Source organism: Mirounga leonina, unplaced genomic scaffold (assembly GCF_011800145.1).
Source record: "Mirounga leonina isolate KUSES-001 unplaced genomic scaffold, KU_Mleo_1.0 Mir_94, whole genome shotgun sequence".
Classification (NCBI taxonomy): domain Eukaryota; kingdom Metazoa; phylum Chordata; class Mammalia; order Carnivora; family Phocidae; genus Mirounga; species Mirounga leonina.
Genome location: NW_023270855.1, coordinates 47,329,966 through 47,344,419, shown reverse-complemented (window position 1 = coordinate 47,344,419; position 14,454 = coordinate 47,329,966). Strand labels below are relative to the sequence as shown.

Sequence of the window (14,454 nt, the reverse complement as noted above, 5' to 3'; positions counted from 1 at the left end):
TCTCCCTGCCCTTCCCGTCCACGTGCATGCATGTGTGTGTGCGCATATGTGCGTTCTCGCTCTCTAAACTGTCTGCATGAGATTCTCTCTCCCTCTCCCTGCCCTTCCTGTCCACGTGCATGCATGTGTGTATGCATACATGCGTGCATTCTCTCTAAAATAAATCTTTAAAAAAAAAATGGTCAAACGGTGAAGTTCATGTCACTTATATTTCACCATAATTAAAAAGAAAATAAGAACACAGAAAGGAGAGCACACACAGATACTGCACCCACGAGGCCCCGAGAAGGTGAGCACCTTGTGTCCCCCTCGAGTGTCTCAAATTCTACCCACCGGCTCAAAGACCAGCAGCTCTCCCAACGGAAAAGAACACTTGGCACTTCAGCTTTGTCACTGTTTCTCTGATTGAAATGGCTGAATCTCTCTTGAAAACAGTCTACCCCCATCACAGCACCATTCCTGCCCAGCCTCCTACGTGAGGCCTCAGAGCCTCCTCTGGCACCAGCCCTTCTCGGGAGGCCTCAATGCAGGCCTGCCAGAAAGGGACTGGAACAGTTCAAGGACTAAGAGCTCTCTGGCACCGTTTTCCACAACAAAGCAGCTCTTTTCGAAGTAAGTGCCGTGCAACTGGACAACAAAGAAGGAACTCCTTTGGTACTGTGACTGCTGCCGGCAAAGTGCTCAGTTGCTCCCAGAGGTGACTCCACAATTCCTTGGCCACATGAGGCTGTCTCCTGCCCTATCCCTGGCCAAACCTCCCCTTCTCCAAACCCTTCCAAGGACAGAACAGAAAAACAGGAGAAATGTATGAGGTCGGGCGGGGGGGGCGGGGAGAATGTCTTTATTTTATAGCAAGACTGTTATTAATGTCAGTACTTAAGCCAACTAGAAGTGAGGAAATATGACAATCCCCTTACAACTGAGGAGTGAAGAGGTCTCAGTATCTGGGGACCGTCTCCATGTCCCACGTGCATTTTCTTTAGGACTGATTCTGTACCTATGAGAGGTTATTAGAGGTTATCGTATTAGAGAGTATCGCTTGTATCTTTCTTTGCTGCTTCTAGAAAGACTTCGGACATGGAGGCTGTCCCCTCAGGTACTGAGAGAAGCTTTTCCAAAAGCAATGACAGCAACAGAAAGGAATGAATAATAACGCATGAACTGGCTAGAAATAAAAGCAAGAGCTACGAAGATACCTTAGAGGTTTTCAAGCTTGGAAGTTCTCACAACTGGCCCTTCTATCCTGATTAACCAACCCAGGCAGCAAAAACCACACAACATGACCCGGAAATGCAAAATGTAACTGTAAAATTTTAATAATCCATCACCTGAAACTCAGCTAACTGCCTTAGCAGGGCAATGTCCAAAAAGGTCACGGCCATTTAAAGATTTTAATCTGAAAGAGTGTCTTGGTTAAATTCTGTGGCAAACTCACTCTGAAACAGACCAGGTACAATCATCCCATGTAGCGTTTGAACACCGTAAGTGGCTAAAACAACTGCATGTGGAGGATGGCTGAGGGGCGCCGCCGGGGGTCACTCACCCTCACAGCCCAATGGGCCTCTGCGGATGGCGGCGTGACCATCAGAGGGCTGCTGGTATCGTGCTGGAAAGGAAAAGAAACACTCGGCTGTGGCTGGCATGGAATTCAACTACGGAGGACATGTTTGTGCTAAGGACACACATGTCAAAGTGCTTTCAAATGGGGAAAGCCTCAAAAAGTTAAACACAAGAACTACCATATGCCCAGCAATTCCACTCTGAGAACTGAAAATACGTGTGCAAACAAATCCCCAAACACGAATTGTCATGTCCACCACCAGAGGAATGGACCGACCACAGAATGCGGTCTGATGTGGCAATGAAAAGGAACCAAGCACTGACACCCATTACGGAGCGGATGATCCCTGGAAACATTATGATGAGTGAAAGCAGCCAGATCTATGATTCCATAAAATGACCACAACAGGCCAATCCATACAGACAGAGAGATGAATGGCTGCCAGGGGCTGGGGGAGGGGGATCCCATGAGGGGTTACTAATTGGGTAAAGGGTTTCCTTTTGGGGTGATGAAAACGTCCTGGAACTAGAGGGAGGGGCCAGTTGTAAAACACTGTGAATGTATTAAATGTCACTAAGTTGTTCATTTAAAATGGTGAGTTTTATATGAATTCCATCTCGATTAAAAAAAGAGAGAAAAACACAGATCGACAGATGATCTCAGAAGAGCACGAAGAACCGAAGGATTTTGACACTTACGAATTTAGGCGGCGGCATGTTCAAATTCAGATTGCTCAAGGTAACTTCATGGCCGCTCTGTGCACAGGCCACTAGTCTCAGTGCAACATAGAAACCCTGCAAATCCAAAAAAGGGGGAGGGGTAAACACTAGCCGGCTGGCGATGACAGGGGGAGAGCTGTCTGCAGCCTCGGGCTTTGGGAGAGAGGAATTTCACTTCACTGCAACAATGAAGACTCAATGTGCAAAAGTCATATGCAATGACTTAATGTGCAAAAGGTCCCCCTGGGAGCACTGTGAATATGCCATATGGACTCAGTCCATTGCACTCTGGACAATCCAAAATTTCAAATGAGTATATTTTTTAATACCTTTATTATTTTTTAAGGAAGCTTTATGCCCAACATGGGGCTTGAACTCTCGACCCTGAGATCAAGAGTCACATGTCTATCGACTAAGCCAGCCAGGTGCCCCTTAAATAAATGTATTTTAAGCAATAACGAGCTCCCAACATTTGGGAAAATGCTAGATTAGATAAGCAGCAGACTAGAGTTTAAGATTATAAATAAATGATGATTCAAATATGTGTTGACTTTTTAAAAATGGTTTGAAATAGTTGTTTGGGAACTGACTGTCACGACTCACTGTGATCCCTCGGCCTTGCTGAAGATAGCCTCTCCCACTCGCCACCCCCCGGCCCGATGTGAACCTTACCTCCCATGCATGGACAAAGAACCTGAACTAGGCCATCAGGGGCCTTTGCTCTTCCCTGCCCTCCTCCTAACCCAGAGCCAGCCATGCCACAGGCTTAGTGGACTCACAGAGCATCACCTAATTTTTTTTAATTGATCAAATAGCCTGAGAACATGAACTGTTTTAAAGCTATAAACACAATCAGAGTTTTAAAAACGTCTTCAAAGAGACACGCGCTAGATCGGACTTTCTCAGACTGATGTCCACAGAATGCCTGAGTGGAGTGTACAGAAAAGGGGATGTAAGAAGTTTCTGGGAACTGCATTAGACAAAGTTAACAGGTTTCTCGTCCACAAGGTCCTCAGACTCTTTCAACATGCAGACGTACCGTGTGAATCTCAAGGAAGGGAGGAAGAGCTGATGGTGCTTTCCCAGCGGATCAGATCATGGACAGTAGGACACCAGGAATGGCATCCCTTGGGATATAGTTTGGGGAAAAACTGAACTAAATTAAAATATGACCATTTAAAAGCATGTGTAAGTACTATAAATTTCCATTTACAGAACATTCTCAAAAATGACAAAATCATGCTGGAGATGGAACCAGAAGGAACCTAACCAAGGTTAGGGTGTGACTGCCACGGGGCAACATGAGAGAGATTCTTTTGGGGGCCAGGCAGTTCTGTGTCATAATGACTATGGCGGTCATTACATGAATTTGTGCAATAAAATTACAGAGAACTATACACACCAACCCCCCCCCGCCAAAAGTCCATGTAAAACCAGCCAGCTCTGAGCAAGGCCTCCAGTTTAGCACCGAGCCAGCCTCTGAGCATCACGCTATGGTGACATGAGCAGCTCTCACTGTGGGGAGCTGAGGAAGGATACACCGGAACTCTCTGGACTGCTTTTGCAACTTCCAAGAGTCTTAAATTATTTCAAAATAGATCGATTTGAAAACATTTTCATCACCTGTAAGCACACAAGTAAATGAAACCTTGCAGTGTTACTAGCCTGATGGCCACACTCATGTCTAGTAATACTTGTCCGCGGCAGTAACAAGGAAGGAAGTGCAGACGTGACCCAGCCTACGGGGCTCTGGCCCAAGCCCCTCCACTTGCTCTGTGTGTATTTGTATATATATATATACCTGTTTGTCCAAGAACCCTTTACCTTCTGGGTCGGCCAAGTCCCATATCTGTGGAAACACAAAAATGCTCATGAGTGCACCTGCCAGTCACTACCCATTTATTCACATAACAGGAACAACTGCCACTGCGTGTGGGTCTTACGTGTCGGCTGGAGTGGCCATTCCTGAGCTGTGGGTGAGGAGGCAAATTTGCAACAGGTGAAGGACCTGCCCCCACCCCCATGGGCACACAGCTGGTCAGTGGCAGAGCCTAGAGAATACCCAGGTCTACTCAGCTCCAAAGCCAAAATAAACCTATAAGCTGTCAAGATCCCCAAAGCACTCAGGCCTCTTGTCTGCTGCCCAAGCAGTAAGTGGGATATCCACCAGTTACAGCCTGAGAGGCTCACAGTGGCCAGTCCACTCCCCAGAAGGCACATCCCCTGGAAGAGGGGTCTGGCCTTCGCCTGCCGGGGCAGCCTTGAGGGCGGCCTCAGAAGAGAGGTCACTATCCGTCTTCACATACCTTCCCAAGGATAATGTCTGAGAGCCCGGACTTCTTTAGAAAAAGCGCAGCTTCACTCGCCCCAACTCGCCCTGTGTATGCCGGGTCTACCTAGAATGGGGGAACAACTCTTGAGATAAGGCCTCAGATAAAGCAGCACACAGCCCACTGGCTATTGGCTGATAACTTGGAGGACAGAAAGGGACCCAACTGGGCTCCTACTCAGGTTTGTGCCTGCTGAGACACGCCCTCTCTAATTCAATCCAAAAAGACACCAGTGAAACTTACCTGCTTATAATAAGATTCATATAATGGATTTCCAGTGGGAATCTGTAAACAAAACCACAGACACTGGTCAAAAGTGGACACACCCCGCCCTAAAAAATGCCATCCCCTCAAAGAGCCATTACCAAAATGTACAACAGTGAGAATCAAAATGTGTGCACTTTCAACATCCTCTCTACACAGACTGCAGCTTGTTTTTAGACACAGATCTCACATACTTACTCAGTCTGGGAAGGAGAAACGCTAATGCTCTTTCAAAGTCCTAATTTCTACACAAACAACTTGGTATTCAGGAAGCAGCAGCAGCCGAGGTGACTTCCATTCCCCAAATGAGGGGATTTCAATGCGTCCAGGAGCTCAGAGGGAAAAGACACCCTCTCCTCTGAGACTGTTCTCTGGTTCCAGCATCCAAACAGGAGTTTCTGCATGTCATCACGAATCACCAGACACGCAAGCTTCAGACTGGTTTCTCTGCCCCAGATCTCGTCCCCACCCATCTTGTCCGCCACCAGCCACCAAGGGATGCACACTGACTGGCCCACGCTGGGAGAGGGCTGGCCAGTGACCACTCCTACTGTGGCAGGCAGGAAGTTCAAAGTCCTCGGCTCGGCACAGAAGACACTCCACATTCCAGCCATCAGATCCCCAAGACATCACTGTTCAGAGAAGGTAAGCACCCGCTCTCGGGTCATGTGGCTCACTGAAGCCATGTCTGGATCCGGCCTGGTTGGCGGCCGAGCCCTCACACTTTGCACTGTGTCCACAGCCTCTCTGCCTGACCTCAGCGAGCCGTCCCCCAGGGGAGGTGTCAGCTGGGGAAGGAATTAAGCAGCCACTACAATGTCAGCTCTCTAAAGGCTTACACACGTTGGTGTTTTGCCACATGAAGGGAAACAGCAGTCCACAAGCCTGCCATTGACTTAGGGAGCAAAGTGAAGAATACACGATTATGCTTAATCATATAGAAGAACAGGACCACTAAAGACAAGAAGGATGGGGAAAGCGAGGCCTGAATGAGAGGTGGGAGTACTGTGTTTTAGAAGTCTTTGAATGCTGTCTTGTGATTTTTCATAATGAATCAAACTGGCAGAGGTGGGTTCCTTCCAGTTACAATCACCGGATTTGAACCAGCCCAACACTTGCATACCGCTGTGGCATAAAGAGACTCCCTTCAGGTTAAAAATAATGCCGAGATTACAGTCAGCTTCTCTGGGGGATGCCAACACCTGCGAGCATATAAAGAAGCGAAAGTACAGAGAACACCGCCAAGACAGAATGAAAATAGAAGGAAAAGAGCACGAAGACCTGAAAGGGGAGAGAGGAAAGTCAAAACAAAAAGAAAGGGGGGGATCTTGAAAAAGCAGAGAAAACTAAACACAGAGCAACATGAAAAGGAAAGCAAGGCTGGGTGACACGGAGCCATGGCTTGAGAAAGAAAAGGGGATTACACCTGGGAGAAGGATCGAGAGGTTAAGGACACAGCTATGGCGCCTGCTGGGCAGGCTGCTTCCTCCTGCCCGGTGCGCTGGCCTGACCCGGTCGCTGGGGGGGTCGGTCACTCTCAGCTCCTTCAGACCTTAGACAGCAGTGCCTGCCATCACACCTCGTGTGACCTCCCAGGTTTAAAACTCGGGCATGCTTCCAAAGCACATCTCCTCAGAACACTAAGGCGGACAGATGAAGCAAAGTCAGGCTGGCTGTTTGTCAAGGTAACAAGGTGACAGTGGCCAGGTCAACAGCACATCGCCTGCCACCGGCTCACAGGAATGGAATGCACAAGCCCAGAGGCCTCCACCCTGATGGCAAAGGTCCCCTTCCCACCAACAATCAGAGAGGCTCTGGTCTGAAATACATTTCCAGTGGGATTTTTTAAAAGATCTCAGGGTAGGCAAGAAAAGAGGTTTCCAAGCTACTAAAATTCCAGTGAAAAAGGGGTATTTGGGACATACAGAGTTAACAACTGTTTCAAACTTCCCAAATGCTTCTGAGCTATTAGATCCACAATCAAGAAAACCAAGACCCTGAATAATCTGGAAAAGCCTTTGAAGCACCAGACCCAAAGCTCCAATGGTCTGTGCTAAGGGCTCACCCCCCAGATGGGTCTATGGCCAGCCTTCTTTTTTTAAAAAAAATTTTATTTATTTATTTGACAGAGACACAGCGAGAGAGGGAACACAAGCAGGGGGAGTGGAAGAGGGAGAAGCAGGCTCCCCGCGGAGCAGGGAGCCCGATGCGGCGCTTGATCCCAAGACCCTGGGATCACGACCTGAGCTGAAGGCAGACGCTTAACAACTGAGCCACCCAGGCGCCCCTATGGCCAGCTTTCAATCCCACATATCCACAAGTGACGGGAAACCACAAGAGCATGCCTCAACTATTCCTCTCTCTGGGAATCAATTTAGTTAAGCTGGGACAATGACCGCAGTTAGAAGCTTCAATGCGATTACTCATACTTCAGCTACTGCAAAAGCAGAAGGGGGGAAAGGGGAAAACACCAGATCTAGTTGGCACTTCCTCTCACCACTCCGCCTCATCCCAGGGATGGGGGAGTCACGTCTGCAAGCTGCCTGATATGCCACTGAGACAGAGCTGAAGACACTTGCTGCCAACTGACACCAGGAATCCCCCAGTGACAGGCGGTCTACGTGGTCAGCTCCTGGGCAGAGAACCTCTGTCACAACCCACTCACCGGTGCCGGCAGCGGCTCCCAGAGGGAGTGCTACAGCTGCTGGGACAGAGCGCGCTAAGAGGGGACACCAGAGCTCTTCACCTCTGTCTGACCCCAAAGAGAGCCCAGGGCCAAGCCTGGGACACAGCCAGAAAGGAAACGGGCCAGGGGATGAGGCGCTCAGTGTAAGAAAGCTGCAGAGAGTAAGAGGCTGCAGAGAACTGGGCGAGGTCTTTGAAAATGGAAGCAGGACACAGCCAGCCCAGGATGGCGATCTCCTTCACCAACCCACCCTGCTAAGGGGCCATCTTCAACTTGCAGTGACTGAATTATTGATGAGGTTCGATCATAACGTTCAATTTGACCATTCAGTTGCTCATCATATCTTAAAATACTCAGAGATAACATGAAAAGTTTCTGTGGTCTCTCTGCTCTGTCCTCCAGCCTAGATGCAATTTACAAGGGGGGGCGACAGGGAAGGGGAGCGAACCCAGAACAAGTCCACACCCTTCTGTTGCGAGGGCTTTAAAACATCACCGTTCGGGCGCCTGGGTGGCTCAGTTGGTTAAGCGACTGCCTTCGGCTCAGGTCATGATCCTGGAGTCCCGGGATCGAGTCCCACATCGGGGTCCCTGCTCAGCGGGGGGTCTGCTTCTCCCTCTGACCCTCTTCCCTCTCGTGCTCTCTGTCTCTCATTCTCTCTCAAATAAATAAATAAAATCTTTGAAAAAAATAATAAAAACAAAACAAAACAAAACATCACAGTTCATGTGAGCACACGCAATTTTAACGCTGGAGAAAAGCAGCTTGAGATGAAGAACACAGCAGAACCCCTTTGGAGGGGAAATCCTTTGAAGATTGGGGTTCTAGCAGCTCCAAAACCTCTTAGGATTGAGCCCATCCAGCTCTGACCCCCGCGTTTGTCCACAGGCAGGACCCTTCCTAAATCTTTATGCCTGGAACCAGGAGAATTCCCACTCTTCCGGGAAAGGGTGTGCTTTCATGCCAAACAAAGCAATGATTGCCAGCCTTGCTCATCTCAAAAATGGCATTTTTTAAAACAAACCAGTTTTTAAGACTTTTGGAAAAAAGTTTAATTCCTTGCTCTGATAAATAGAGGGTCACATTTATGGAGCACTCATGGTTTCCTATCTAGTACCTCATTTAATGCTCCAACAACACTTTGGCACAGGTATATTGTTAGCCCCAATTTACAGGTGCTCAGACTGAGGGTACCTTGCCCAGGGTCACAGAGCCAATGAGCCACAGAGCCAGAGGAGCGCCCAAGTCACGTGGCCCTAACCTACTTTGCACGCTGCAAAAATAGCCCAGGCATGACAGAGCCAGGCACTGGGTCACAGCACAGCCTCCCATGCATGGCAGCCTTGGGAAAATGCATGCACGTGATTACGTGATGGTGCGTTTTATTCAACACAAGAAGTGAGAGTGCAAGACTCAACTGTATAAACTGACTTGAAAACCAGTGCAACTTGTCATTTCCCCCAGAAAGCCAAGACCCCATAACAGCTGTATTTACCTTTTCTTTTCTACTGTCCTATATCCTTTTTTTTTAATTTCACTGTAGTCAGCACAGTGTTATATTAGTTTCAGGTGTACAATATCGTGATTCCACACTTCCATATATTACTCAGTGCTCATCAAGATAACTATTCTTTAATCCCCATTGCCTCTTTCCCCTGCCCCCACTCACCTCCCCTCTGGTAACCATCTGTTTGTTCTCTGTAGTCAAGAGTCTGTTTTTTTGGTTTGTCTCTTTTGTTTCCTCTTTTCATTTGTTTTATTTCTTAAATTCCATATATGAGTGAAATCATGTGGTATTTGTCTTTCTCTGACTGACTTACTTTACTTAGCATAATACCCTCTAGCTCCATCTGTGTCGTTGCAAACGGCAAGACTTCATTCTTCCTTATGGCTGAGTAATATTCCATTGTGTATATATACCTCCTCTTCTTTATCCACTCATCTATCAATGGACCTTGGGCTGTTTCCATAGTTTGACTTTTGTAAATAATGCTGCAATGAACATAGGAATGCATATATCCCTTCAAGTTCGCGTTTTTGTACTCTTTGGGTAAATACTCAGTAGTGCAATTACTAGATTGTAGGGTAGTTCTACTTTAAATTTTTTGAGGAACCTCAATAACTGTCTTCCAGAGGGGCTGCACAGGTTTGCATTCCCACCAACAGTGCATGAGGGTTCCTCTTTTTCCACATCCTCGCCAATACTTGTTGTTTCTTGTGGTTTTGACTTTAGCCATTCTGACAGGTGTAAGGTGATATCTGATTGTGATTTTGATTTGCATTTCCCTGATGATGAGTGATGTTGGAGAACAAATATTGTTAAAATATACCACCCCCAAGCAATCTACACGTTTAATGCAATCCCTATCAAAATACCAATAGCATTTTTCACAGAACTAGAACAATCCTACAATTTGTATGGAACCACAAAAGACCCTGAATAGCCAAAGCAGCCTTGAGAAACAAAACTGGAGGTATCACAATTTGAGACTTCAAGTTATATTACAAAACTGTAGCAATCAAAACAGTATGGTGCTGGCACAAAAAGATATAATGCACAGACAGATCAGTGGAAACAGAACAGAAAGCCCAGAAATAAACCCACAATTATATGGTCAATTAATCTTCAACAAAGCAGGAAATAATATTCAATAGGGAAAAGATATCTTTAACAAAAGGTGTTGGGAAAACTGGACAGCAACATGCAGAAATGAAACTGGACCACTTCCTTACACCATACACAAGAATAAACTCAAAATGGATTAAGGACCTAAATGTGAGACCTAAAACCTTAAAGATCAATAGAAGAGGCAGTAATTTCTCTGACACTGGTCATAGCAGCATCCTTCTAGATAGGTCTCCTGAGGCAAGGGAAACAAAAGCAAAAATAAACTATTCGGACTTATCAAAATAAAAGGCTTCTGGGGCACCTGGATGGCTCAGTCTGTTAAGTGTCTGCCTTCGGCTCAGGTCATGATCCCAGGGTCCTGGGATGGAGCCCCGCATTGGGCTCCCTGCTCTGCGGGGAGCCTGCTTCCCCCTCCCCCCCTGCCTGCCACTACCCCTGCTTGTGCTCACTCTCTCTCTCAAAAAAATAAAATCTTTAAAATAAAAATAATGAATAAAAGGATCTTTGAAAATAAATAAATAAAAAGCTTCTGCACGGCAAAGGAAACAACCAACAAAACTAAAAGACAATCTACTGAATGGGAGAAGATATTTGTAAATGACATATCCAATAAAGGGTTAGTATCTAAAATATATAAAGAACTTATACAACTCAACACCAAAGAACCAAATAATCCAATTTAAAAATGGGCAGAAGACGGGGCCCATGGGTGGCTCAGTCAGTTAAGCATCTGCCCACGGCTCAGGTCATGATCTCAGGGTCCTGGGATCGAGCCCCACGTCGGACTCCCTGCTCAGCTGGGAGTCTACTTCTCTCTCTCTCTCAAATAGATAAATAAAATCTTTTAAAATATTTTTAAAAATTAAAAAAATAAAAATGGGCAGAAGACACGAACAGACATTTCTCCAAAGAAGACACCCAGATGGCCAACAGACACATGAAAAGATGCTCAACATCACTCATCATCAGGGAAATGAAATGGTGTATTTTTCAATCAAGTTGCCAAGTTTTGCAAGAATTAGCCAAATAACACCCAAAGACATCCTGGTCTGAGTTTCTACTTGGAAAACCAGATGTTGATGGAAAAATGCAGCCCATGCAGCACCTGGCTGGCTCAGTCAGAAGAGCATGCACCTCCTGATCTCAGGGTCGTGACTTCAAGCCCCACGTGGGTATAGAGATTACTTAAATAAATAAAATTGAAAATAATAATAATAATAATAAAAACGCAGCCTAAAGAAGTGCTCACTTAATAGTCGTTACGTTTCTGCCTTCCATTTAGCGTTGGCTGCCCTCACTGCTTGCAAAGCCATCATCTTGGCAACATGCACAGTCATATTCTGTGGCTGAGGAACCTGGGATTTAGCTCATCAGCATTCAAAAACATCAGAAAACACTGGGGCATCTCTAACCTCCCAGGAACTGACAGCTCTCTCCAACTGTCCCATGAGAAGTTTCTAAACCAGAGCTAAGGTAAACCTTGCTGAGAGAAGGAGATGTGGGAGACAGCTTTTATAAATCACAAGAAAAAATATATCCTAATTTTAAAATGAGCAAAGTATAAGACAAAAGAGATTCAGAAAGAAAAAACACAGCAAAGTTGGGGGAAATGTTCAACTTCCATACAGCAAAACAGACTGAAGCACCAGCATTTGCCATTAGGTTGGCAGAGTCAGCAAAGGTGGGAACGAGCATCTTGGGCCCTGTGGGTGGGAAGATGATCAACTGGCTTTTCTGGAGGGCAATAACCAGCACAGTTAATGTGTACACCCCTGAAATGCAGGTTTTACTTGATTCCTACCAAACTCCAGCAAGATTTTTTTGTAGATAAAAATAAGATTCTTCTAAAATGTATAGAGACAGGCAAAGAAACCAAAATAGCTAAAACAATTTTGAAGAAAAATAAAGTGGGAGGAATCAGTCTACCTGATTTCAAGACCCGCTATAAGGCAGCATGGCGGTGATGAAGGGGTAGACACACAGAGCCATGGGACACAACAGAGAGCACAGAAACAGACCTACACGGGTGTACCCGACCGACTACTGACAGAGGTGCAGGGCCATTCAGGAGGAAAGAGGCCTGCACAGCATACGGCACTGAAGCAACTGGACATCCGGAGGAAGAAAATAAGCCTACTAAACCCAAGTCTCACACTTTCTACAAAAATTCACTCCAAATGGGTCACAGGCTTAAATGGAAAAACTTAAATGGAATAACACTTTTGGGAAAAAAACAGAATAAAATATTCAGGATCAAGGGCTGGGCAAAGAGTTCTTAGACTTGATACCAAAAGGCTGACTCATAAAAGGAAAAACTGATAAATTGGACCTCATCAAAATGAAAAATGTTTGCTCTGTGAAAGACCCTGGTAAGGGGATGACAAGCTGAGTCACAGAAATATTTGCAAATCACAGATCTGACAAAGGATTAGTATCTGAAATATACAAAGAACTGTCAAAATTCAAAGGCACAAATAGCAAACGAGGGGATGGGGTAGTGCGTGGCTGGCTCAGTGAGTGGCACATGCGACTCAATCCTGGGGTAGTGAGTTCAAGCCCCACTTTGGGCACAGAGTTTGCTTTTAAAAAAAGGCAAATAATCAAATGAGAACACGGGCCAAAGACATGAAGAGACATTTCACCCAAGAGGACGTACAGATGGCAAGTAGGCCCATGAAAAGATGGTCAGCATATGTTAGTCATTAGGGAAATGCAAATCAGAACCACAGGGAGATGCCACCACACACCCATCAGAATGGCGAAAATAACAAACAGTGACACCAGTGAGCATGCAGAGAAACTGGATCACTCGCACTTTGATGGTGGGGAGGTAAAAATGTACAGCTACTCTGGAAAACAGTTCAGCAGTTTCTTAAAAAGAACTAAGCCTGCAACTGTCACAAGACCCAGCAATTGTCCTGGGCATTCATCCAGAGAAATGAAGACTTGGGTTCACATAACATCCTGTCCTCAGATGTTTAGTGCAGCTTGATTCATAACTGCCCCAAACTGGAAACATACCACATGTCCCCTTCGATGGGGGATTGGTTAAATGAACTGTGACCCTCCCACACACACACCCTGTGGAATACCACTTGGCAATGAAAAATGCCAAGGAATGAACTACTAATATGTGCAACACCCTAGAAGAATCTCCAGAGGATTATACTAAGTAAAAAAGTAACCTCCAAAGGTTATGTGCTGAATGACTATTATATAACATCATTAAAATGCTGAAATTCTGGAAATGAACAGATTAGCAGGTGCCAGGGGTGAAGGAAGGCATGGGAATGGCTAAAAGGGCCAAGAGGTGGGATCCCTGTGTGGGATGGAACCGGTCTGCATCTGACTGCAGCGATGTCAAACTTTTCGTTGTGATGGTGTACTAGAGATTTGCAAAGTGTTAACCACTGCAGGAAACAGAATGAAGAATACACAGGATCACTCTGCATTATTTTTCCTCAACTGCATGTAAATCTATAATTATCTCAAAATACATTTTAAAAAGAGAGTGAGAGAGACAGGAGACCTCACAATCAAATAACAAGGTGACATTCTGAGACACTCAGGGAAAGAATACTGAATATGGACTGGGTATTGATGGAGTAATACTAAGGAATGATTAAATGCATAAGGTGTTGATATGGCACCGTGGTTATGTAAAGAAAAATGGTCTTCTTGTCAGAGATGCAAACTGAAATATAATTTCTGAGATTTTATTCTTTTTTAAGATTTATTTATCTTGAGAGAGAAAGAGAGAGAGCAGCAAGAGCGTGGGGGAGAGGGGCAGAGGGAGAGGGAGAGAGAATCTCAAGCAGACTCCCTGCTGAGTGGGGAGCCCAACCCGGGGCTTGATCTCACAATCCTGAGATCACAACCCAAGCCAAAATCAAGAGTTGGGACACCAAACCGACTGAGCCACCTAGGCACCCCGATTTCTGAGATTTAAAATAAAAACCTCAGAAATAAAGATGTATATGGCAGAGGAGGTCAAGGGATGGTAGACAAGTACAGAGAGACCGGTATTTGTTTGGGTGCCTGGCTAGCTCAGTCGGTAGAGCATATGACTCTCAATCTCAGCATCATGAGTTCAAGCCCCACGTTGGGTATGGAGCCTACTTTAAAAAAAAAAAAAAAAAACGGCATTTGCTGTAAACGGGTGGTGGGCACATGGGAGTTCATTAAACTCTTCCCTCTACTTTGAGTGTGTGTAAAAATCTTACATAATTCAAGACCAACATTTGGTATGTTTCTGCTTTGGCAAG

At 45.7% G+C, this 14,454-nt stretch overlaps 1 protein-coding gene across 10 annotated transcripts in view; it reads right to left on the bottom strand.

The window, feature by feature from the left end:
• EPS15L1 (epidermal growth factor receptor pathway substrate 15 like 1) overlaps positions 1 to 14,454 on the bottom strand; it is a 94,901-nt gene that overhangs the window by 66,350 nt on the left and 14,097 nt on the right. For 8 of the 10 annotated variants that reach the window (XM_034997851.1, XM_034997852.1, XM_034997858.1 and 5 more), the window contains exons 2-6: positions 4,854 to 4,895; positions 4,587 to 4,676; positions 4,082 to 4,129; positions 2,260 to 2,355; positions 1,544 to 1,606 (exon numbers count right to left, since the gene is read on the bottom strand). In XM_034997851.1, the coding sequence (XP_034853742.1) occupies positions 1,544 to 1,606; positions 2,260 to 2,355; positions 4,082 to 4,129; positions 4,587 to 4,676; positions 4,854 to 4,895 (339 nt within the window). Of the gene's footprint in view, positions 1 to 1,435; positions 1,509 to 1,543; positions 1,607 to 2,259; positions 2,356 to 4,081; positions 4,130 to 4,586; positions 4,677 to 4,853; positions 4,896 to 5,072; positions 7,034 to 14,454 lie in introns of those variants that run through there. The other 2 variants (XM_034997855.1, XM_034997860.1) reach the window with 2 other exon arrangements.